Below are 24,894 nucleotides of genomic sequence, written 5' to 3' on the forward strand. Positions count from 1 at the left end.
TAAACATGTTAAATTTTGTTTTTGCTTTTGATTAGCCGGCTTTCTAAGTCTTGGCACCTTCGGTAAGTTGTTTTCATTGGCAAGGGATTCTTGATATTTGTTAGTGCAATCTAATTAATTGTAAATCAATAAGATTATATATATTTCAAGTATTAACCCTTAACAACCTACAACTTAATTGTAGGTGAAATTAATATAAAGATCTTAGACTTGCACTGAATTGCTTTTAGTATGTGCACTGTAAAGCATTAACATTTTGCATTTTCGAAGGCAGACGTACTTGTTATGCATACATATGATTTCTTTTTTCTAGTTTGCTTCTCTAATGTTAGGGCATTGCATATTATTCTGATTGTAAATCTTGTTTTGCTATTGTATGTACCTTTGGTTTTTGGGACATAATTTACTTCTGTATTAGTATAGATAAAATTGCTGTAATATTTTGCTTTATGGAATATTTTTGTAAAATCCTACCATTTTAGAGTCATAGATATTGAAGTGTCACAAATTGCTTTGCATGAAGTTTTTCCAAGTTTTGGTAATCTCTTTTTTCCTCTTTTGCAGCCACAAGCAAAGATAAGCCTTTATGCACAGGAATTTTTTTCATAGAAAGATATTTGTAGATAAAATTGCATTCATACAAATTACAAACTATACCTGTTATGTAACTTTTTGCACTTTGATGAATAGCAGCAGAAATGCCAAATAGCTGCTAAAATTTATGAAGCATTTTTTGTGATGAATAGCAGCAGAAATGCCAAATAGCTGCTAAAATTTATAAAGCATTTTTTGAGGAAGAGGGTAAACCTTTCTAGGGAATCCCTATCCTCTTTCAGTTGCTTTTTGTTTTGAAATTTATTTTCCTTTTAAGTGGACACAAGTATTGAGTTTGCCCTGTTTTATGTTTTTTTAAGCTTTATCAATTTTATGATCAGCTGTTATTGTCATGAAAATGTACATTAATAGGGGTTCAGGTACATTGGTAATGGGTTTTTCGAATGTCTCTACTCGTTGATATATCTGGAAATTATTTTGCTGAATTGTATTTATTTTCCCCATGTATTGACTTGGTGACTGTCTAGACAGTGTGTTTTGAGAGGGATCTAGACTGGCTTACCTGGACCCAAGATTACCTCCTAATAAACTCTGGAACATCTTCGTGCCTGTCTTCGTTGTTACGGGTACTTTCAACTTGTCGCGTAATTTTCGGAGATGAGCACCCATTCTTTTCTGTACATGATTGATACATTCAATCTTTATTACTTTGATGTCTTCATATGGTCCTGGGCCATCATTCATTGCACATACAGCATTGTAAGCACTGGAATCTCCATCTCCCACGAAGTATTCATACTTGAATTTCAAGTACATTGAACGGCCAAAAATCCCACTTGCTCCTTTGGGTTCCATTCCTGCAGCAGTTCCAGAGTAGTTTACAGTACATTCATGATTTCTTTGCCATGTATCAAAATACTCTTGAGTAATTTTCTTGTTCTTTAAGTCATTGCATTTGTACATACACGCACTGCAATATTTGTTCATCACTTCGTAGTCGATGACAAATCCAGTGCAAACTTCTATAACTAGTGCCATGCCAACTTTTGATGTATGCCCTCTCTTCATCCAAGTCCCATCATAAGAAACATCAATCTTCAAACAGCAATCTTCTTCAGGAACAACCTTTAGCTTTTCTTCATAATGTTTTCTGATGCACTGGTAGATATTTTCTTGTTTCTTCTTGTAATGTTCTTTCATTAACTGGAAGATGGAACGAAGATGGTGATAATATGAATATGTTGAAATCATCTTCATTCCAAATGCGCCTAAACATCTTCGTAATCCAGCAAAGCCAAAGTTTTCGACAATGGACAAATACAAAATAATGATGTTCCGTTTATACAAATTCTTCCCATAAGACTCAGGGGAACTGACGATCTTCTGTTTGCATCTTTTGCCTTGAATATCTTTAATCATTTCTGCCACATGAGGAACCAGCTTGTAATGATAAAGGGTTTCTTTTTGCATTTACACTTGAATTTCATTAGTTCTTTTAGCCTCTTCATACTAATGCTAAGGGTTTTTTGTGAATCATCAGCCACTCTCTTTTTCTCTTTTATCTGTAATTCTTCTAATAATTTCTTTCGTAACAAGTACCGGTGAACAATTTCCTCTTCTAAAATAGGTACTTGAATATCTCCAGCACGAGAGGTAGATGGTTGTAGTTCTAGTTGTTGTTGTTGGCTGGTGGTAGCTGGATGAGATAAGGTCGACCGAGTGTAAGTGGCCTCTTCTGCCCCACCCACTTCACCGCTATCGATGCCTCCCTCTTCATGACGTCGTTTCTTCCTTTCTCTTATGGAACGTAGATGTTTAAATTTTCTTGGTCTCGTCATGGTTTCCTCTAAGCAAAGAAGTATTGCAAAGCCAAGAGAAATACAAAAAATTGACTTGCAAAGTAATATAAGTGCGCTTAATGAAAAGTGTGTCAAAACACAGGCGAGGTTGGGCAGCGTGATGTCTTGGTTCGTCGAGAGCTGAGCTGCCACTGATCACCCAATTGGGTACACTCCTTCACCCAACAGAGCCTCTACGCACTTGCGTAGGATATAGTTGCCATATACCGCATTTAGATATTCTTCTTTGATAGCTAAATTGAAATTACTACCAATATACTGAAGTTATACGAAAAATGTAATTTTCTCAGTGATAGTAGGGTTACAGTTTTGGCTTATGACTCCAAAACTATTGCGAATTTTTTAATAAAATTTTCTGAGAATATAGTCAAGAGGTGTAAGAGTCTGTATGTGAAATATCAGGAAAAATTTGGATTCTTTGATTTTTTCGTCAAACACTCCCCTTAATAAGTTGGCAGAGGTGGATCTGAGCCAGCTTCAAAGTGAAGCTCACTGAGGGATGAGTGAGTAAAACATCACAACTGCAGCTAGATTGACAGCAGCACTTTCTGCTGGTAGACATACAGAATGTTTTCCACAACCTTTAGCATTGAAGACTGGGGGAGCAGGGAGCTGGCCAGGCCAGGGTAGTAAGGGCAACAGTGCCAGTACATAAGGCAGTTAGATGACTGGCAGTGAAAGAATGTTGGCCACCATTATAAATGGTGTATATTAGCTTGGATTAAGAAGGTTGGGAAAGTAAATTTGCATGGTACATCATAAGAAGGTGCCAGAAGTGGAGCAGGAGTCATGAAAGAGTGGGGCTAAAGAAGGCAGGCCACAGCTCAAAGGTTGGTGTCTTGTTGGTAGGATCATAGGTTTATCAGGGATAGAATATCATCTTATGAAATCTATTCCTTTGTAGAGAATGCTGGAAAATAAGGTTCAGAGAGTTGTATACCAAGATGTCTATAGAGTCATAGGCAGGAATTGTCGATTGATAGTGTTTCTAAGTCCTCTTTTCAGTATAGATATACAGTACCTCTACTCAAGAGACCATTTGCAGCATGTCTCACGTGTTTTTCGGGTTTATGCCAATGCCAGGGACAAGTACCTGCATTTGATAGGCATATGTACACCAGAATTGGTATCATCTCATAATTCTCTTGACAGCCGAATGGTTAAGTACTTGTTACTAAACTCAGTGGTTATTCGTCGGGATTGAATCTCCCTGGTGACGAACTACTTATCGATTATAATCACCATTTGATATTATTACCGAGACAGAAAAAATAGAATATTAAATGGATATAAAAATGTCACAGTGATGTGATAAAAATTCATTTGTAGCAATTCAAATATAGCTACATTTCAAAAATACCAATCAGCTGGCATGGTGTGGGTGGGTTGATGCCAATGCAAAGTACAAATAATTGCATTTAACTAGCATATGTCTGGCAGAGCTGTTATCAACCTACACCTCTCTTAACAGTCAAATGGTAGAATACTTGTCAGCCGAGTTGGAGGTGTGGTCACTTTGGAGAATCAAATCTCCCAGGTGATGAACCACTTATCATTTATAATCCTCCTTCAGTACTGTATTATTTTCTTGGTAGATTGTATTAGATACATATATTAAACAACATTTGTAACTTAATATTTGTGAATATAAAACTGCCATGGTGATCTGATAAAAAGTTATGGTTAGCTACTTATTTCAAAATAGCACCCGGCTGGCATAGGCAGGTAGGTTAATGCCAACACTAAGTACAAATGCATGCATCTGTCAAGCAGATGTACAGCAGTCGGTATCAACTTCACCTCTCTTGAAAGCCGAATGGTAGAGTATTTGTTGCTGAAGTTGGAGTTTTGCAGTGTTGGGGTTGAACCTCCGAGTTGATGAACTACTTATCAGTTATAATTCCTCTTTGATTTTATTGTTGAGGTAGAGCAAATTGAATATGAAACAACATCTTTAGCTTACTGTTAGTGAATATTATATATATATATATGTATATGTATATATATATATATATATATATATATATATATATATATATATATATATATATATATATATATATATATATATATATATATATATATATATATATATATATACATTTATTTATTTATTTATATATATATACTATATAGTCATTGTGAAGTGTGAGATGTACTCTATATTGTTTATTGCTTGGGTATGGCTACTTTCTTTCATAATTTGTTTTTAGAATGCTGTTCTGTATTACTTGATGAAAGTTGTAATTAAATGTAATTAAAACAACTTCCTTTCCAGTCGGTTGCGGAAGACAAGGCACAGCAGATCTCGTTCGCGATCTCATGGTCCAAGGCATCAGAAGAACTTGAAAACTGTGAAAGCTCTGGCACAGAGGACACAGTCATTAGCATTACAAGTATGTATGATTGTTACAATAATCTACCATACATATAATTTTAGATCAGACAGTATCATAACATCATACTTCGATTCATTTATTTTTGAAACGCCTAAATGATTTTGAAGTACTTTTAAAGTTAGTGGAATATTTTGAACCTGAGGATATATAATTCGGGAAATAAGGTACAAAACTTTTTACTTGCTGAAATAAGATACTGTACTTGATATGAGTACAGAAGTAACGTACTTTACTTCTTAACATAAGTGAAGAAAATATTCAAAATTTTCATGATGTTATGTGTTTACAGTAGGCAAAATATTCCAAGTGTTTGGATGCTTATTTTGTTTTTTCTTCAAAGCTTTGAGTTATGTGGGTTTCAGTATCAGTTATAAGTATCAACAAAATTCTGATGTTTTAACCTCTTTAGTACTGTATATATATAAGTTTATCAGAGGCTTTACTCTTGAGTTAAGTATTATAGATGTCTGAGCCTTTGGGCCAGGCCAGTGAAAACTTTGATCATTAGCTGTCTGATAAACTGAAAAATCATTACAGTATTGTTGTTGGAAAAACATGGATTCAAAAGAGGGATGTACTAAATATGCCTGAGAAGAAGAAATGTTGAGGAAAGGTTTATTGGATTTAGCAAAAGGTTCAGTGGAAGCCTTAATATCCAGTTCAGATACACAATAGGCGTAATCGAAAAAGATTTCCAATAGTTAAACACAAGAAAAGCTATAGTAAAAATTGGACCAGACTGTACTGTAAATATTGTGTAAAAGCACATAACAGTACAGTAGCCTTATTGAAAAAGAGAATTAAAATATTGGTGTACATAGCAGTCCTATTAAAAATCACATAAGATGTTGAAGAAGGGAATGCGTGCACAGTTCTCAAATGATATACAGAATAAATTGACTTTTTATTGTACAATGGTGTACAAGCAAAATGCTGTGTAACAGTAAATTTACTATGAACCCATTAAGGTGAAAAATGATCATTAGTGAAAGTAAAGCACAAATGACAAATATAGTAAACAACATTATCTCCCCTTTACTTGCTGGTGCTAAATAGCATTACTCTTTGGCTTAGTCATGTTTTGGTAAATATCACTGCCGTTGATTTGATTCAGTTCTGTTTAGTTAAGTATCTACAGTATGTAAGTTTGCATGATTGAAGACACTATGTTATCTATACAAGTTTATTTAATCTACCCTGTTCCTTGCCCATTCGACTTAGTCTGGGCCAGAATAGTCACCAGTTAATGATGTGTGATTAGTGGATTTGCTTCATAAAGTGAAACCTACCCATGCCGGAAGTCAGGTTTAGCCATATCATGGTAGTTTGCATTAAATGGTATCTTTTCAAGATTTTGGTGATTAATGATTCACTCAGCTGTGTGTTGAAGTGCTTTTAACTTTTAATCATGTAATGAATATCTGCAGTGATAGTCATAAGATATTTTATTTCAGGGTCGTCTTCCAGGATCTCGTAAACCACCTCATACGGTGACAGGCCAATTTCAGTTGTCTCTGCAGAATCTGATGGAAGCTCTGAATACTGCTAATCCATTTTTTATTAGATGTATTAAAAGTAATGCTAACAAGGTAAGATCTTATATAGCTACAGTATTACCATTGGAAAAAGTTATTGTGAAGTCTTTAAATTTGAAAATTTTGGTCCAGTGTTTGTTGCTTGGTTATTTAAGATAACTCCAAATACTGTAGATTTAATGAGAGTCAATAAATTGATGTCATACTGTTATTGATTAAACTAAATTCTTGCATATGGCAAACTTTGCAGCATATATCTTAATTTGTAGAAATGGAAGACACATGAGTTTGTCAAAAGCCCATTTATCCTGCACAGGAATTACAGCATTTTCAGTTTTCTCTATACTTTAAATACCATTCTGAGATTCTGAAACGTATTAAAAACTGATATTGAAAATTAATTTGATAGGACCTGATTTTTTCTATTTTACTATTATTTTGTTTCCGCCCCTAGCCTTTATCCTCTCCACAGCTCACAAAGTTTTAATACAATTATGACATTGATTATGGATGGGTCACATAAGAAATTCAGGGAAGGTTCTCGGATGAATGGCATGTATTTACCACCAACAGGATCACTTTTCAACAACTCTTCTTTCTTTTGTGGTAACCTGAAAGTTACACGTTCACTAATGGAATATAGCTTTATTCCATCACTTATGCCCCTCCCCTCTTTATTTTTTGAATCAGTATTAACATGGTGCAAGCTCTGGTTCATCAAGACTGAAAGAAAGTAGAAAAGTCCAATCAAAATACATTATTATCCTTGTCTTGTCAAGGAAATGAAAGTATGCCAAAGAGTGTTAGATATAGCTGGATCAACTTTTTTTTATAAAGGAAACTAGTTTCTTAAGGCCAGTTTTTTAAGAAGTTCCTGTAAATCCATGGCTGATTCTCTAGGAAGATAAGGGAAAATGTTTAGGCATACCAATGAAGGACGTACCTTACTGGATTACAATCTCCTTCAGGGTATCCTCTGTCAGTCACTATCTCCAGACTACCTCATTTTTAACCCTTTGGCTTATGACCTTTATAAACAGTAACGTTTGCGGGAAGTGGCTGTGACTCGAGCAATAGGCATAAAAATGTTTTCGCTTTTTGTTCAAAGATGTGTAATACTGACATTTTCCTTGATAGACTGCTCAGTTTTGATTAATTTTCCAGCTGAATGATTGCTCTATGCAGTGGCATGAAAAAGTCCTCCTTATAAGACTTTAATCTGTGAAATAATCAGTAGAAATTAGGCAATACACAAATATTTTGCATTTTACCCAAAAAATATACCAAAAAATATTTTTTGATATAGTTTTTGGTTTTGTTTCAGAACACCCAGATAAATTATTTACTTATTGCTGTACAAAATGTTGTAATTATATCATGGGAAATGAAAAAATTAATGTCAAAGTAACCTGATATTTTCCATAAGAAAAAGTGTTCTGCACCCAAGAATTTCCTGTCTCCCTCTACAACACCACTCCATCTAATTCTCTGCCTACCTCTACTTCTATCCTCCATGGACATATCATAGGACTTCTTAACCAGGGCATCCTAATCCATGTGAATCTTATAACCATACCACACTGTCCTACTTTCCCTGGCTTTATCTGTTATTTTACAAAGACTCTCCCCTTTTGTATTCGCTTTAAATTATTTCCATCAATGACACCCCCAGGATCTATCACAACATTCTCATCTCTGTCCTTTCCAGGGCTCCCTCTTTTGTTTCGCATTGCCCATGTTTCTTCACCATAAAGCAGCACTGGTCTGGTCACTGTTTTGTAGACCTTAATCCTTGGTCTCAAAAAAATCTTATCAAGTATCACCCCTAATTTTTTATTTATTTTTGTACTACACATTCATCTCACATCCACTGTGTTCACTTGTGGCAGAACCCAAGTACTTGAAACTATTTGTGTACTTCACTTCCTTGCCAGGTCTTGACCGTACTTGTAGTTCCTCTCTTCCATCTGCTGCTGAGTATTACTTTTTTTTTTACGCCAGGGGCTTTTAGTCCTGTTTCTAGGCACTCCTGCCGAGACCTGTAGCTCACATGCAATTCTCCAGTTTCTGTTTTTACAACCAGGTAATCTGCAAACAGCAGATCCCCAAGCATTTTTTCTATCACATGCTTGCTCAGCACATATATCACAACTACAAAGAGGAATAGGCAACCATGATGTGAAAAGTGTCTGTCTATATTTTGTCCTTACTACTGTTCTTACTCCTTTATACATAAATTACTTTCATCATGCTTATGAACCTCTTGGGAACTCCTTTCTTTCTCAAACTCCAGTAAACTACTACTCTGGGTATTCTGTCAAAAACATTTTCTAGGTCTACAGAACACCAGTAGCTTCCTGTTGCCTTCCAAAAATTTCTACTGCACTTGTTTTGCAGTAAAAAGGTCATCTACTGTGCTTTTCTAAGACATGATTCTTAATTGCATTTTACTGATGCCAACATTTTGACACAGAGTGTTTTTGATCCCTTTAAGCGTGTGTTCCATAAACTTTATTCCTCTCTAATTTCTACATTCCATAACATCACCCTTTTGCTTATAGATGTTCACCATTTCACTCTCCTCCTGGCCAAAAGGTATTCCTTCTTTCCTCTGCATATCTCCAACAGCTCACACAGTCATTCTGTACCTTCCTTATCTAAAGCTCTTATAATTTCTATTACCACTCCTGTTGGTCCACCTGCGTTGTTGTTCTTCATTTTCTGGATGCCTTCCCTATTTCTATCCTTCTGAGTTCTCTAAAGGTCCTAAGATGGGGAGATAATCCTCCAGTGCTCCTTGTTCATTTTCTATTTTCAGAAGTGTTTCAAAGTATTCTTTCCATCTTCACAGTACACATCATCGTCCTTAATCAGTATGTTGCTATTTTTGTCTTTTATATAAGGGCATCGTATCATATCCCTTTTTTACCCTCTCTTTGGCCTTGGATATTTTATGTATTATATTTTGTGTATCATTTGTTTTTCCCCTCAGATCTCTAGTTTCTTATAGGGGGAGTTTGCTGGCTTCATTTTTTTGACGGGCCCCCAAACTTCTATACCTTCTTATGGGTGTTTCTGTATCTCTTTCTAGTTCTTGCATCACACAGATTTTCTTCCAAAGCTCTATTTGATCACCATGCTTCTTTCAGTAAAGATTACCACTCCCCCTGTCATCCTACAAACTTCATTTGCTACCTATGGCAATATGGTTTTCATCTCATGCCATTTCTTATCTCTGCCATCCCAACCTTCTTGTGTCCTTTCTCTTCGCCAAGCTTCTCTATGCTCTGCAATTTTGACCTATTTTTCAGTTTCTATTCATTCTTATAATTTAATTTTCTTTGCAGTTGACCACTTTCTCTTCCTCTCGGTACCTATTCACTAATAATCTTTGCTGCCTGACCACACCCACTCCAGATATTACCTTACTGTTCATAATGTCCCTCCTGTCTTGTTGGTAAGTAGCATATCTGTGTCTCCCACTGTCTGCTTTTGTATATGATAAGATGACGTTTCCTTTTCTGAAACCTTGTGTTTATAACATACGTATCCAGCCCTTTCACCATCTCCAGCAATCTCGTGCCTTCACTATTTTTCTCACTATATCTTTTCCCTCTATGAACACACTCAGAGACATCCACTGTTCCTGAATGTAAGTCCCCTCCAACTATTATTACCTCAGATTTGGTTTTATTTCTAAGGTACTCCCTCACAGATTCTCTAAAAGCCTCTTTCTCTTCCTCCAGACGACCTTGTTTTGGTGCATAAGCTGTTAAGACATTCACAGTCTTTCTTTTTAAACCTTACTTGGACAAAAGCAGGGCATTCACCCTGTGTACTCACATTTTTACTCAGTGTATCCTTTTCAATGATCCCAGCTCCACTCCTCTTACTTTCACCATTGTAAAAGAATTTATATACATTTCCTAAAATTTTTGCTCTTTTCCCTTTCCTCTTGGTTTCGTTTTCCAGTAAGACTCTCAACATTCCATGTTCCTTTTCAAGTTATACCCTTCTCTTTCATTTCCTTCAGATTCCCACTAACGTCTTGAGTCGTAGGCAAGGATACTGCAAGACTCCTTGCCCATTTCTCATTACATATGAGGGCCCATGGAACGCATCACTTCTAGGGTACCCCCATCCTTATTTCTGCTTCCCAAAAGGTCAAGATTTATTAATTTGGGTTTGGCTTGCTTTTTAAAACTAGGTTAGCCAGCTCTGACAGCAACCCTCCTCCTCTTCCTGATTGGGAACCTTGGGCTTGGGATCGATATGGTGGAGTCCAATTTAATTTCTGTCTACTAGATTTTAATGTTTGTAGGTTTAAGATTTGTAATGTGAAAGTGTATATAGCATACATTAAAGCCAAAAGCTGAAATGTATTAAACATGGCGAAAAAGCTATCACACAGATTGGGAAGCAGGCAAATCAATCCTGATGTTACAATATAAAACAACTATTCTACATGTTTTAGACTGGAACCCAAATTATGACTGCATCATATGCTACTTTAAAAAGTTGAAATCCAATTCACAGTGAAGGACTCCAAATGTGCACTGGAGTCTGCAAGTCTGTGCAAATCCTCCCCTTATAATTCAGTATAAGCTGAAAATGACAAATAACCTCCTCTTGCAGCACTATGACTTTATAACTGTAAGTAGCACCATCAAGATTCAGGCAAGTGACTCACCAGCTAAAAACCTTTTCAGTCAAAGAGATGTTTTTTTATAAGCAATCATCCATCACCATTCCCAATTAGAGTTAGCAGAGTTTTTTAGTTAGTACATGTAAGCATCACACGTCAGAATTTTTTTAGTCAATACGTGTGAGCATCACACTTCTTTGCCAGTTAAATTTCTCTCTCCCTCCAAGGATTATGTGTCCCTCCAAGGATTATGTGTAAAATGTGTGTCTGCACACACTTGTGCAATCTTTCCAGATATGTATACACCCCTGAACACCATAAGCAACATACAGTGGAATATATAAGATGTAAAGGTCCACATTTCCAACACTTTACAGATGGATCCAAATCTTAAACTGGTGTAGGATTTGCTGCAATATTGTTTAATTAGATAGGCCAGTTTTCTTGACTTGATAATGTAGTAAAGATTATTGAAAATATAGCATCACAGAAAGCGGTAATTTTCAGTGACTATAAGTGCTTTAGAAGCATTTCAAAATAAAAAGGCTAATGAAACGGCCAAAGCTGCAGTTCCTATGACTAGATCAAATACGCCTGGTCCCATCAAGTGATGTGTTACCATCACAACAACCTACCATCTATAGTAAACCCCAGACTGCTACTCATTAAGCTTGATAAACTACACAAGGCAAGTATCTGGATCTGGACACCTATCAGACTTAACAAGACAGGCAACTTTTCCTACTTGGTTCAGCTACCATCTTCTGGGTAAGATCACCCCAATGTAGGATTGTTTAACTCAGACCTTATGTGACCAATACTGTACTACATATCAAATAGATTGATAACTAGACTTATTTTGGAGCAGTACTGCCGTCTTACTTGATGATACCTGTGTTGGTGATAAAGCTCACTTTCATTTGCTTTTGTGCCCAGGTAGTTAATTGGCTCTGGTAAGGTATTGGTTTGTACCATGTATATTATGTAACTGAAAAAATGTTTTGTTTGTAGCTGTATCATTTTAACATTTAATATTTCTAGGAACCTAATGTGTTTGGAGATGAACTGGTTATGCGTCAACTTCGTTACACTGGTATGTTAGAGACGGTGAGAATACGGCAGGCTGGTTTTAATGTACGACTCACCTATGATGAATTTATTCATCATTACAGAATACTACTACCAAGAGGACTGTTGAGGTATTCTCCCCTTTTTCAGAAATTGTAGTTAAATAGATTTTTTACAACCATACTTCTGTCAGCAAGATTTGTATTTGTACTTGCAGCACTTGTAAAAGTCGTAAAATATTGTTGAAATTAGAGACTAATTTTGTTTCTTTGATTGACTTCCAAGAAAATTTAACAAAAACATTCAGTTATAGAATTACATCTCTGTTCAGAGCATTTATTGTGTAGTAAGAATAAAATGCAGTTATGTGATTTTACAGTGGATTGTACCCCTGTGGTCGTACAAAAGATAGTCTATCATAAATGTTACAAATATTTTAAACTCATCAGGTTTGGTATAGTTCATCACATTGTATGTAAGTAGTTGGGAAATTACAAGAAAAATAAGAGGGGAAAAGGAAGCTAGTTTGTTAATACCAGATAGTTTAACTAAAATATAGAATTTCATTTCGAGACTTACAGACCTGGTTTGGCATAACAGATTTCTTTGTAAACAAGAGATGGAAGTAAGGAAAGCATACTAAGTGGGAATAGATGAAGTAGAATTGGAAAATGATAGTAAGCAATTTACTTTGGTTTGGAGACATCACCATTCACTTTTATAGCAAGTAAAATGTTGCTGGGTCAGAGGGAATTTGGACCAGCCCTCTGAGAGTCAAATATTTTAAATTGGTGGTCTTGTTAAACTACCTGATGGTGATAATGTTGGTCTGAAGGAATGCTGCAAAGAACCATGGAAATGCCACCAACAGTGTGCTATACAAAATACTCTGTAGGCATTACATCCGTATGTGGATCAGAATCCAAGGAAAGGTAGCGATGATTGATGGAATTTATTTTGCTTTGATGGGCTTCTATAGGCATTTTTGGAGGTAATGGTCATAAGACTGTTGAATGGAAATACTATGGTTCATCATTTCCTTTCAGAATTATTATTAGGTAGTTTATCCAAACTTGTTGAGTTATCTAGTCAGAAGTGACATCCATCGTATGTTACCGAACAAAATTTGTGAATTTTATTGTGATTGAAGTATTATTTATTGTTGAGTTATCTAGTCAGAAGTGACATCCATCGTATGTTACCGAACAAAATTTGTGAATTTTATTGTGATTGAAGTATTATTTAAACTTAGTTGTCTTAACATTTGTTTCAGCTCCCAGGCAGATGTACGGAGTTTTCTGCAAAGTATGCAGTTAGATGAATCCGAATATCAGATGGGACATAATAAGATATTTATGCGAGAATCTCAGAAACAAAAATTGGATGGTCAGCTCCACCAAACTATTTTGTCTCGGATCATTCTCATTCAAAGATGGTATCGAACTATACATCAGCGCCAAAATTTCCTCACATTCAGAGTGGCTGTCATCAGACTGCAGGTAAGCAGTGTTCAAGTTATCATAATACATGTTATGTACCCATTAGTCATAAATAGTCTTACGCTCTGTGAAACAGACCAGTCACATGAACTTTTAAAGATTTTGAAAGAAGAAAGGCCAACCATTTCAAGCATGAGTTAGCGTACGCTGTCCTGCAAGGCAGCATGCGTCTTGTTCCTGTGTGCCAATCTCCATCAGGAAGAGTGATGGGGAGGGAGGGGGCCACTGAAAATTGATGATTTTTTGTTTATAAAAATTGCTGATAGTGAAAACATTGTTAGTTTTGTAAATCCATTATTCATAAATAGCCAGAATTTCTGTTTATGGGAGGACAAAGCAGATAAGGCTCTGAAGAGAATAGTAGACCCAGATGCAAGAATAGATAAAATCTTACAGAAGCACTGGCAATCCTAAATGCCAGCTTAAAACAGCAGTGAGTTCCAAATTGTACTTTGAAGCCAGGGGGGGAGAAGAATGACCTCTTGGGGTTTGATCTTGAATTGCAGGAGGTCCTTAGAGGTCCTAAGAAACATCTAAACAGCCCATGAAATAACCTTCCAAAGTTAATAGGAAATAGAACTCTTAAACAGAGAGCTTCAAGCGGAGATCTGGAGTGTATGTCAGTACTGAAGATGTCTGAGATCCAGTTACGAATCTCTGTGAAGGAAGTGTGGTTCTGGAGTGCATGGAAATCCGAGACTGTTATCGTCATCTGAATCTGCAACCAACAAGATGCTTTCCTTTGCTGTGCCAAGTCTTGTTTCCTTAGGGACTTAAGGGAAACCCGGTGCAAGAGAAAGGGAGTCCAGAGGGAATAGGAGTAGAGGAACACACAGGGTTAAGGTGAGAAAGCCTTTTGATGCAACTTGAGGAGACTCTTGGGCAAGGGGTCTCACAGGAACTTTGTGAGCAGGGCCACTTAGCAGCAGATGGCTTGCAAACAAGAACAGTGAACAATGATGATGTGACAGATTTTCAAGGTTTGGTGGTGCTAAGTTAAGCAGGGAAATTGCGAGGGCACCAATGTAGACAGATGCGTAGGAACAGATATGAACAATGTAATATTCAAGGGTACTGAAGGTGATAGATTAACAGGAAAAACTGAATTCAGAGCTTACATATTAATGTACAGGGATCCATAAGATGTGGAATAAGGTGAGAGCCAGATTTGCTTGGGCAGATGAATACCCTGAAGCCAAATATATAAAGGCAGTTGGGAATACTAGGTCAGACATGAACGCGGGCTGCTGAGTACATGGGAGCGCTGTAGAACACAGAAGCAGTTGAGTATGCAGGAGGAGCAAAGATCACAGGAGGCAACCAAGAATGTAGGAGCTGTTGAGGACAGGATGTTGGGTATTAATATGCAGAAGCAGCAAAACAGATGTTGAACCTACTGAAGCAAGAGCCTCAAAGAAAGGCACCAAGGGAGAAGGAAATGTTGACAGTGACAGCGAAACCATTGGCAGCACAGTTGGAGTAAAAGATCATTGTCTGATCATTTTTTTTATGGGAGAGTTGTCTGCAGTGATAAACTGGTTTTGGAGGATGAAGGAGACATGTCTTGAGTCTAGTCTGGAAAGCATCATGTTCAGAACCAGCGAAACCCATTGATGAAGAGGGGATGTATTGACAACCTTTAGAGTAGGAAGCCAAATATGAGGAATGAAGGCTTGGATGGAGTAACAGATGAGGAGGCTAGTAACTCCATCTTTGGGTGACTGGAGATAGTCCAGAGGAAGACATTCATGGCATGGAAGAGCTGTCAGTGAGAAAACTGGTGATCAAGATGGGGACTTACATCAATTACTCCAGAATGCAGGAGAAGACATCAAACTGAAAGCAGCCACATTAGAAGGGATTCAGAACTTGCATTCATGGTTGCAGAGCAACAAGAAAAGGAGTCCAATGAATCACCAACTGTAAAAGCAGGAGCCTAATTTTTATATACATGTATACACTGCTGTGCGTACAAGTACCACAGATTGACAGATTATTTTTTATACTCAACACTCTCTACCAGAGGGAACACTGTTGGGCCATGCATGAAGGGCACCGTGAATGTAGGTCCTTATCCAAGGACAACATATACAAACTACCAGACCTAACAATCCTGGCCACACAAGCATGCTGTGGCATGAGTATACTTCCTCAGAGGGATATAAAAGTAAGGGTAATTACATCAAATCAGTTTGAAATAATGAAACCCCCTAATTCTAAAATCAGTAGCAGCTTAGATAGAGTGGACAACTGAAGGCAACTGTTATTGTGGCTTAGGAAAGACAAACACATGAAAGCAAAAAATTACTATGCTAATTTACTAAGCTAACCACCATTCTATGGCCAAGGCAAGGGTAAAAAGTTCCCTGCACAATCCATTAAACAGTAATAAAGAAAAATGATATCCTAAGCAAGAATTCTAGAATGATTGAAATTGATTAAAAGAAAAGTTACTGAGAACTGGAAATTGAGCATTCACAGAGACACAGCACAGCAGTGATGTAAAATCATTGGCTAATAGGCAAAATATTTAAAAAGCAAAAACTTTCAAGATTACTTGTAAGATGAATGTGTGATTGAGCATTCAAAGATGAAAGAAGTATGGCATAATACAAAAAACTGGGGAAAATAACTGTTAATCCTGAAAAGAATGCCAGCACTTTCAAAAATAATGAAGTCACTCAAGGATTAAAACTAGTATCACCTTGTGGGACATTGGAGCTGAATACACACATGCACAGATATTTCATATTGGTGTGACTGGATTTATTTCACATGGAGAAAGGTTATTTATAATCAGTAGGTTTATAAGAACGAATAACATTTTGAGATTGCTCAACTAGGTAAGATAAGCTGAAGTTGTAACCCACATAATTTAATATATACTTTAAGTTGCTGAAGATGATTTTGATGAAAAGTTAATTACATATTTTTGTGCTGTTGAGATTTATGTATTTATGAAAAGGTCATAAGAGGATTAAACTTATTGTTTTTTTGTAGGCATATATAAGAAGTTGGCTTGCCCAGCAAACTTTAGCAAAAATGCGCTTGAGGAACCATGCAGCTACCTATATTCAAAAAGTATGGAGAGGTCACAGAGTTCGAAAGTGGTATCAGAATTTCCGCAGAGCCCTCATACATTTCCAGGTTTGTTTACACCTTGTTTAATATATCCATGTCTAAGATATTCATGTTATTTTTGTTCATTATACAGTTCACACTTGGTAGCAAATAATCAGCTTGAGTAACTGGATGACCTTGGTTAAAAACCAATAGGCAACCACAGGGTCATTGAACTTAGTCAGGAACTCTTTGGCACAAGGAACTGGCTGTCCTTTAGTCTATTTAGTCCGTGATTCCTCCATGGAAACCTTTGTCTTGAATCTGGTCAGGTAACCATTGCACACTCACAGACTGACAAATGTACGTAACACTACATAACTGTATAAAGTACAATACTGTAAAAATACTGCAAGAGAGAGCACCTTAACATGATGCATACTTGTATGTGCACACATACAGGCTAGCTATATGCTAGGCTTACACACTGACATTACATAAAAACACAATCATTTATGTAATTATAAACTTAATGAAAATATTATTCTAATGCAAAAAATTAGAAACAATTTCTTCTATTGGACCAACAATTTTGTATCTTGTAGATGTAAGGGAGAGGGGAGGAGTGGGTACTACTGGTTAACAGAATGGAAGGTTGAGATTATGGTGGCTGACAAAGATCTGTCATTTTGAGCTCGTGTAAGTGTAAGGTCAGCTTAATTTACGCACATATACAGGAGTGGTAGTGGAATTGGCTGATTGGCAATTAAGGCCGTCAGTAGTTCCAGTTGTCCCCTTGAAAAAGAAAAAGGGAAATGCTATCCATGGAAAGGAAAAAAACTTGTTTATATGGCATGGCATACAGAAATTTTCAAAATCCTTAAACCATCCAGACATGTTGCTTGAACTTAACCCTTAAACGCCTATTGGACGTATCATCGTCAACCAAAATTGTCTGTTGGGTGCGAGTGGACGCACCCGTCGTCGACTACAAAAAATTTCAACCTTCGGTCAACTTTGACTCGACCAAAATGGTCGAAAACGCAATTGTAAGCTAAAACTCTTACATTCTAGTAATATTCAATCATGTACCTTCATTTTGCAACAAATTGGAAGTCTCTAGCACAATATTTCGATTTATGGTGAATTTTTTAAAAAACTTTTTCTTACGCACGGGCGGTAACTCAGCCGAAAATTTCATAAATTCCTTCGTCATTTTGTCGTAATTTTTGCACTGTTCTATATTAGCCGTTGCATAAAGTTTTATATATGAAAATGTGCGCAATTTCATGTACAATACAGCAAAATACAACCCATGGTTGTAGCTTTTATCAGTTTGGAAATATTTTCATATAAACCACGATAACTGCCAAAATTTCAACCTTCGGTCAAATTTGACTCGACCGAAATGGTAAAAACGCAATTTTAAGCTAAAACTCTTACGATCTAGTAATATTCAATCATTTACCTTCATTTTGCAACCAATTGGAAGTCTCTAGCACAATATTTCGATTTATGGTGAATTTTTGAAAAACTTTTTCCTTACGTCCGCCAGAAATTCTTTTCACGTTGTCGTAATGTTTGCACTGTTTTATATTAGTCGTTACATAAAGTTTTATATATGGAAATGTGCGCAATTTCATGTAGAATACAACAGAAAATAACTCATGGTTGTAGCTTTTATCAGTTTTGAAATATTTTCATATAAATCACGATAACTGCCAAAATTTCAAGCTTGGTCAATTTTAACTCGACCGAAATGGTAAAAACGCAATTATAAGCTAAAACTCTTACATTCTAGTAATATTCAATCATGTACCTTCATTTTGCAACAAACTGGAAGTCTCTAGCACAATATTTCGATTTATGGTGAATTTCTGAAAAAAACTTTTTTCCTTACGTCTGCGCTGTAACTCGGCCAACATCTCAGAAATTCTTTTCATCACGTTGTCGTAATGTTTGCATCATTTTACATTAGTCGTTACATAAACTTTTATATATGAAAATGTGTGCAATTTCATGTAGAATACAACAGAAAATAACTCATGGTTGTAGCTTTTATCAGTTTTGAAATATTTTCACATAAATCACGATAACTGCCAAAATTTCAACCTTCGGTCAACTTTAACTCGACCGAAATGGTAAAAACGCAATTGCAAGCTAAAACTCTTACATTCTAGTAATATTCAATCGTTTAACTTCATTTTGCAAAAAAATTGGAAGTCTCTAGCACAATATTTCGATTTATGGTGAATTTTAAAAAAACATTTTCCTTACGTCTGCGTGGTAACTCGGCCGAACATCTCAGAAATTCTTTCGTCTCGTTGTCGTAATATTTGCACCGCTTTATATTAGTCGTTACATAAAGTTTTATATATGAAAATGTGTGCAATTTCATGTACAATACAACAAAAATAACTCATGGTTGTAGCTTTTATCAGTTTTGAAATATTTCCATATAAATCACGATAAATAGAAAAAATTCGACTTTCGGTCAACTTTAACTCGACCGAAATGGTCGAAAACTGCAATTGTAAGCTAAAACACTTACAGTCTAGTAATATTCAATCAATTAGCTTCATTTTTCAACAAACGGGAAGTCTCTAGCACAATATTTCGATTTATGGTGAATTTTTGAAAAAAACATTTTTTTACATCCGCCCGTTACGAATTCATGCATCATTTTGTGATAATATTTTCTCTGTGTTGCTTTGATCGTTTTAAAATTTGTTATATACCAAAATCATCGCAATTTAGTGTACAATACAACTAAAAAAAATTAACTCATTAGCTTTAACCGTTTTGCTTACAGTGTGATTTGTGTACAACTATATACAAGTTTTTTTTTTCACTGTCATATATTCCAATATTTATGTATGATAATGATATTTTTTTCATTTCTGATGGTTGCATACTAAACTTCAGGCAATGACAAAAAGAATGAGCCAAAAATGAACTCTTAATCCTAAAAACTAGGGTGCTGTGATTTTTTGAAAAAAACTTTTTTTCCGCTTCGGCGCTAACTCACCGAACGCCACCGGCATACGGGAGACGTTTTTGTAAATAGGGCTTCGGAGTTAAAGGGTTAATCAACAATGTATGACACTGGTTGGAACTTGTGGTAAATACAGTATTACCACAGTTATCATTAATACATCCTTTGCCCTTGCAGATAATGGAAGTTTTTAGATGCTGTAAAAAAACTAGATACAAAATGTAAATTTCATAACCGTATTTTTTCTGTTTTGTCACTACGAAGTACCATATCTGCTTTTAAATGATGCAGAAGACACTGTACACTAAGTACACAAACAATAAAATAGACTGAAAATCTGAGCGGTTGTTAGACAAATAGGTTTTTAAATGAGTGTCTGTACTGGTTTTATTAGTTACCATTATTACCATGCAGGTTTCATGGATTGTATTTAAGTAAAGTGTCTTTTCATATATAATCAGTAAAAATGATCATGCGAGACTCTTTAATCAGGTAATTTTACCAAGAATGTTGTCTAGCAAAAGTTATTCTGCATGAAAAAGAATCATTCAGCATATAGATAAATTTTTATTACAGTATTTGTGAGTTAATATGAAGTATTAAAGTTGCTTATAAGTAATTATTGTTTTAGGCTCGTGTCCGAGGAGATATGACACGACAACGATTCCAAGTGATGCTAGAGGAATACAGGAAACAAAAAGTTAGTGAGAGGAAAAGGCTAAAAGAGGAAGAGGAATTGTCATTAGCATCAGTTACAACCGTAACTACAGTATCTTCTGTGCCTCAGGAGCAGTCAGAACCTGTGCAGCAGCCTCCTCCCCGTCGGAAATCAGCTTCCAACTTTCAGGTACTTCACTTATTGTATTCTGTTTAGTTTTGAATCTTATTCAGTATGTATCTTAGGATTATTTCAGAGCAGTTATATGATTGAGTAAATATGTAAGTTTGGGTCAGTACCAGATTTTATTCTGCTTATTATGAACCTGCAAGTTCCTCTGGTGGAGTAAATTATCTTTGGTTTGCAAGTCTCATGAACTGCAATACCTGTTTCTTTAAATTTTATGCTCTAAGTTGTCCATTTTATTACAAATAGACAAATAGATGCAGTAGTGTGATTGCCTATTCTGAAATACAGGTACTGTACATATATGCATGCAGTTACACATTTAACCAGACATCTCAGAATTTCTGGGGACGTGATTGCCAGATGAACCAAGAGTTATGCTTTCAGTTTTAAGAAATTATTGTTGTGCTTAAGAGTAAATTTAGCAATGTACAGCAAGTACATTACATTACAGACAGCCCCCAGTTATGGACGATCCAGTTTTGCAGGGCTTTTTATAGCGACGAAAATCGGTGATTTTCAGTGCTGATGTGCGCTGATTTCCGCTTATGGGCACTGATAATCAGGTATTAGCACCAATACATACTTAACAGAGGTGCCAATACCCTGATACTGGCACTGATACACAGTTATCGGCGCCGAAAATTGCCATTTTCAGTCATCAGCAACTTTCACTTTGTGTCACGTCATCAGAACTGAACCCCCGCCGATAACCGGGGACTGCCTGTACATAACTCTATTGTGCACTGTAGTTAGAACTTTTATCACACAAAAAAATTAACCTTACAGTTTTTCATAAGATGTATTTCAACAGAATTTTTGCTTTGCAATTGATCCCTGGTCCTCTTATTCTTGCCAAAAACAACCAGATTTGCTGAACAGTGCACCAATATGCAATAAATGTGCCTCGCTGTTGAACTTCTTAGTTCCAGAGGTCTTTTATTCCTCACACTGTTGGACTGTGCAATAATCTCCCTGAGGATGTGCAATTAGAACCTCAAAAGTTCAAATGAAGATGCAATGTATTACTAAAAACAATTCTTTTTGTAGTTTTAATAATTTATTAATATTGTTATCTATTTATTGTTTATTTATCTTGTTTGCTAATAACTGAACTGATCTCTTCTTTATGTATTTCCTATTATTTTCTGTAATTTTTTTCAAATTAACATAACTTTCTTTGGAAGCTTGAATTTCAAGTCAGTACCCCCTGTAGGCCTTTTCCATATGAATAGGGTTCATCTGAATAATAATAATAAAAATAATAATAATAATAATAACAATAATTAATAATAATAAAATAATAGTATGTAATTGCAAAAGCAAAAACACGAAAGTACAAAATATTGTTTGTTTTTGCCAGACACTGACATTGGATAAGTAATGAAATCTGAGGGGTTGAGGCCCATCAAGTCATAGTGTCACTATTTAGAATTTTTTCTAGAATGTGACTTTCTAAATTTCATTGGACTGTAAATATTAAATCTGAGAATTGTACATTTAATACTACTTATTAGGAAACTTTCAGGCACTCTCACTCTTAACCTTCACTGATATTCATGTAAATTTATAGCACATAGCTTTATTAGCGTAAGTGTTCAAACTGATTTATATATTCAGTACAATGGTAGTATTGTTAGAATATTGCCTGTTCTTTTCAGCCTAATATACCACCCCACAAACTGCATCGTAGGCAAAGTGAAAATGTTATTGGAGAACGTAGATCATCGGAATGTCCCCAGTCCCATTTGCCAGAAATAGGACGAAGATTAAGTGAAACTAGTGTTCCTTTGCGCAGACCATCCTATAGCAATGCTGCTGTTCAGGTATTTTTTTTTTTTTTTCCTCCAAAATTCTTGTTCCAAAACTTTGTCTCATTTTACCTGTGTTATCATTTTTTATATTGCCGCCTTAAGTTATGTATACTTCTAATAATTTGTCACATTTTTTAGAGAATGTTTTTATTCTGTTTTTATGAAATTTCCATTACTTACATTTTCTGTTGTGTATTATTTACGTGTGTAGACTAGTTAACTCCAAATTCTTACCTCTGGTCATGATATCTGATTATCTACCTTGATGTTTCATTGCAACTTTGCAATATTAAGAGGATTTCAACTCTTTAAACAGTTTTTAGTTATGAATCTACTTTTGGGTGTGAACTGAATGATTAAGGAAAGAAGAATCCAATTGAAATTGTAAGAGTTGAGGCTGAGAATATTGTTATAGTGGTAGAGATGACTGTGGAAGAGGTATAGTTCTTCAGTAGCTTTGGTTACATATTGAATTTGGAGGGCATTGGGGAAAAGAAGCATTCTAGAACCCACATTGATATAAAGTGGAAATGGATCTTGTTGGTTGAAGCTATTTTAGCATTGTTATTGGGTTGGAGTTAGTAATTAATTATGTATTAATGTTTTCTTGTTTTGCATGCACAGGTACATAATAGACAGAGTGATGAAAACTCAGGAACTTCAACACCTCCAGCCTCACCAAGTACTATTGAAATGGATAAACCTGTGCATAAAGCAAAGTCATTCCGCCATCGTCCCTACAGTAAAGTTCCCTTAGCCGACCAAACAGCAACTATGCCATCAGGTAATGGATTATTTTTGGCATGCATTGAATAATTTTGTGTGTGTGTGTTTTTGTTTTTAGATCAAGTACTGTACCTTTGTTTTGTGTTGTGTGTATGCTGTTTTTTCTTTAATTTTAGATGTAATAACATTTGTACTCAGTAATGTTAAAATGCCTTTATATTATATTCCCTTTATAGTACTGGGAAGCTAACTAGTGCTCCAGTGCTGTAGCTGAGCGTAAATCATTTACTTTATACTATGATGTTTTGGTGTTTTTAAAAAACACTTGATCTTTATTATTCTTGTATGAATTGTAAGAAAATAGTCACAGGACAGTTATAAGTAAAGATAAAGAATTTCTTTAGAAATAGTAATAAACAATAAGTAGCATGTGAATGCTTGGTCTTTACCAAAGACCATTAAGAGTTTTTTTGTTTTTGCATTTAGCCGTGTATATATTCATGCCCAAGGGATTTCAGTGTTTTGAAACCCAAGTGTCCTTGTTATTGTAGACTTTGGTAACAGATAGATCCGTTGCAGTTTCAAAATACTTCTGCAGTAACCCCTCTTTTAACAGCACTAAAGGGTCCCAAGGGGGTTTGGGTACATCTGAAATTCAGTTAAATGAGTAGTCAATAGCTTGGCCTACCCCAAATTACTTAGCCTAGTTTTTGCTAGCTTATGGAAATGTACACTTACTTGAAAAAAACTTGAAGAATCCAGAGAAATAAGAACCATACATTAATAGATAAAATAAGTGTATATTGAATACAATAAATGATAGTTCTGCAGGTAACATGTGTCATGAAAGACCTTTGTCATAATAGGCTGTCTACCAAAACTATTCACAATCAAGTAACTGTATCATACACAAGTAGTCCATAGGTAGTGTATATATTGTATGTATGTGGATGGGTATTGAATGTGTACAGGTAATAAAAAAATGAAAATAACCAAACTAACCACAAGGATATACTGTACAGCAGCACAAAATGTTAACACTACGTTAAACTAAAGTAGATGGCCCATCTTTCTTTTTGCTTGTAGTACAGCGTATTGTTAATGCAATCCAGTCATATATACAAGTTGAATCAGTTGGCTGTTGTTTGAACATGTACACTTATGTGGAACTCACAAGGTTTGTGCGTTTCTCTCTCTCTCTCTCTCTCTCTCTCTCTCTCTCTCTCTCTCTCTCTCTCTCTCTCTCTCTCTCTCTCTCTCTCTCTCTCAGTGATTTTTCACAAGCGTTGTAACAAACAAGTACTTATATATGTAAACTTTTGTGGAAACATAAAAGTAATTTAGAACATAATTTATTGTCAGAAAAAAAGTTTAAGGAAATGACAAATTGTTACTTTAACCTTCAGGAAATAACAAATAGTTACTTTAACCTTGGACCTATTATGCCAGGTTAAACACACACACACACACACACACACACACACACACACACACACACACACACACACACACACACACACACACACACACCATTCATCATTTGAGTTGAACTGCCTAGTGCAGGTGTGGGAATATGTGCCATCATATACATAATACCATTATATAAAATTGACAAAATTTAAATTGAGAAAATTTGTTGTAACAGTATCAGTTTATTTTGTGTTTAAAGACCTTTCTGTTGAATAACAACTTACAATTTCAACTTTTGAAAAAAGGAAGGAAATTATACAAATTTGTAAATATTTTCCAGCAATTTCTTGACCTAAAATGGTATACGATCAACTAAAAAAATATTTTCCCAATTCTGAACTGTATACTGTATTCAATTTTCAGAGGCAAAATTGTATATTTTTGTTCCTTTCCCAGTCTGCTGCAGAGGAATAATTGACAGGCAG

The 24,894-nt window shown here is 35.6% G+C and overlaps 1 protein-coding gene across 11 annotated transcripts in view; it reads left to right on the forward strand.

Annotated features, from left to right (window-relative positions):
• The window catches only part of LOC136832781 (unconventional myosin-IXb-like), a 210,523-nt gene that overhangs the window by 113,971 nt on the left and 71,658 nt on the right, over positions 1–24,894 (forward strand). For all 11 annotated transcript variants that reach the window (XR_010851314.1, XM_067094322.1, XM_067094328.1 and 8 more), the window contains exons 13-20: positions 4,693–4,810; positions 6,268–6,402; positions 12,035–12,192; positions 13,335–13,560; positions 16,561–16,707; positions 20,247–20,462; positions 22,121–22,285; positions 22,898–23,057. Coding sequence is in view for 10 of the 11 variants with exons in the window: in XM_067094322.1 (XP_066950423.1) it covers positions 4,693–4,810; positions 6,268–6,402; positions 12,035–12,192; positions 13,335–13,560; positions 16,561–16,707; positions 20,247–20,462; positions 22,121–22,285; positions 22,898–23,057 (1,325 nt within the window). In the remaining variant the exon portion in view is untranslated. The remainder of the gene's footprint in view (positions 1–4,692; positions 4,811–6,267; positions 6,403–12,034; positions 12,193–13,334; positions 13,561–16,560; positions 16,708–20,246; positions 20,463–22,120; positions 22,286–22,897; positions 23,058–24,894) is intronic.

Source organism: Macrobrachium rosenbergii, chromosome 50 (assembly GCF_040412425.1).
Source record: "Macrobrachium rosenbergii isolate ZJJX-2024 chromosome 50, ASM4041242v1, whole genome shotgun sequence".
NCBI classification, from domain to species: Eukaryota; Metazoa; Arthropoda; class Malacostraca; order Decapoda; family Palaemonidae; genus Macrobrachium; species Macrobrachium rosenbergii.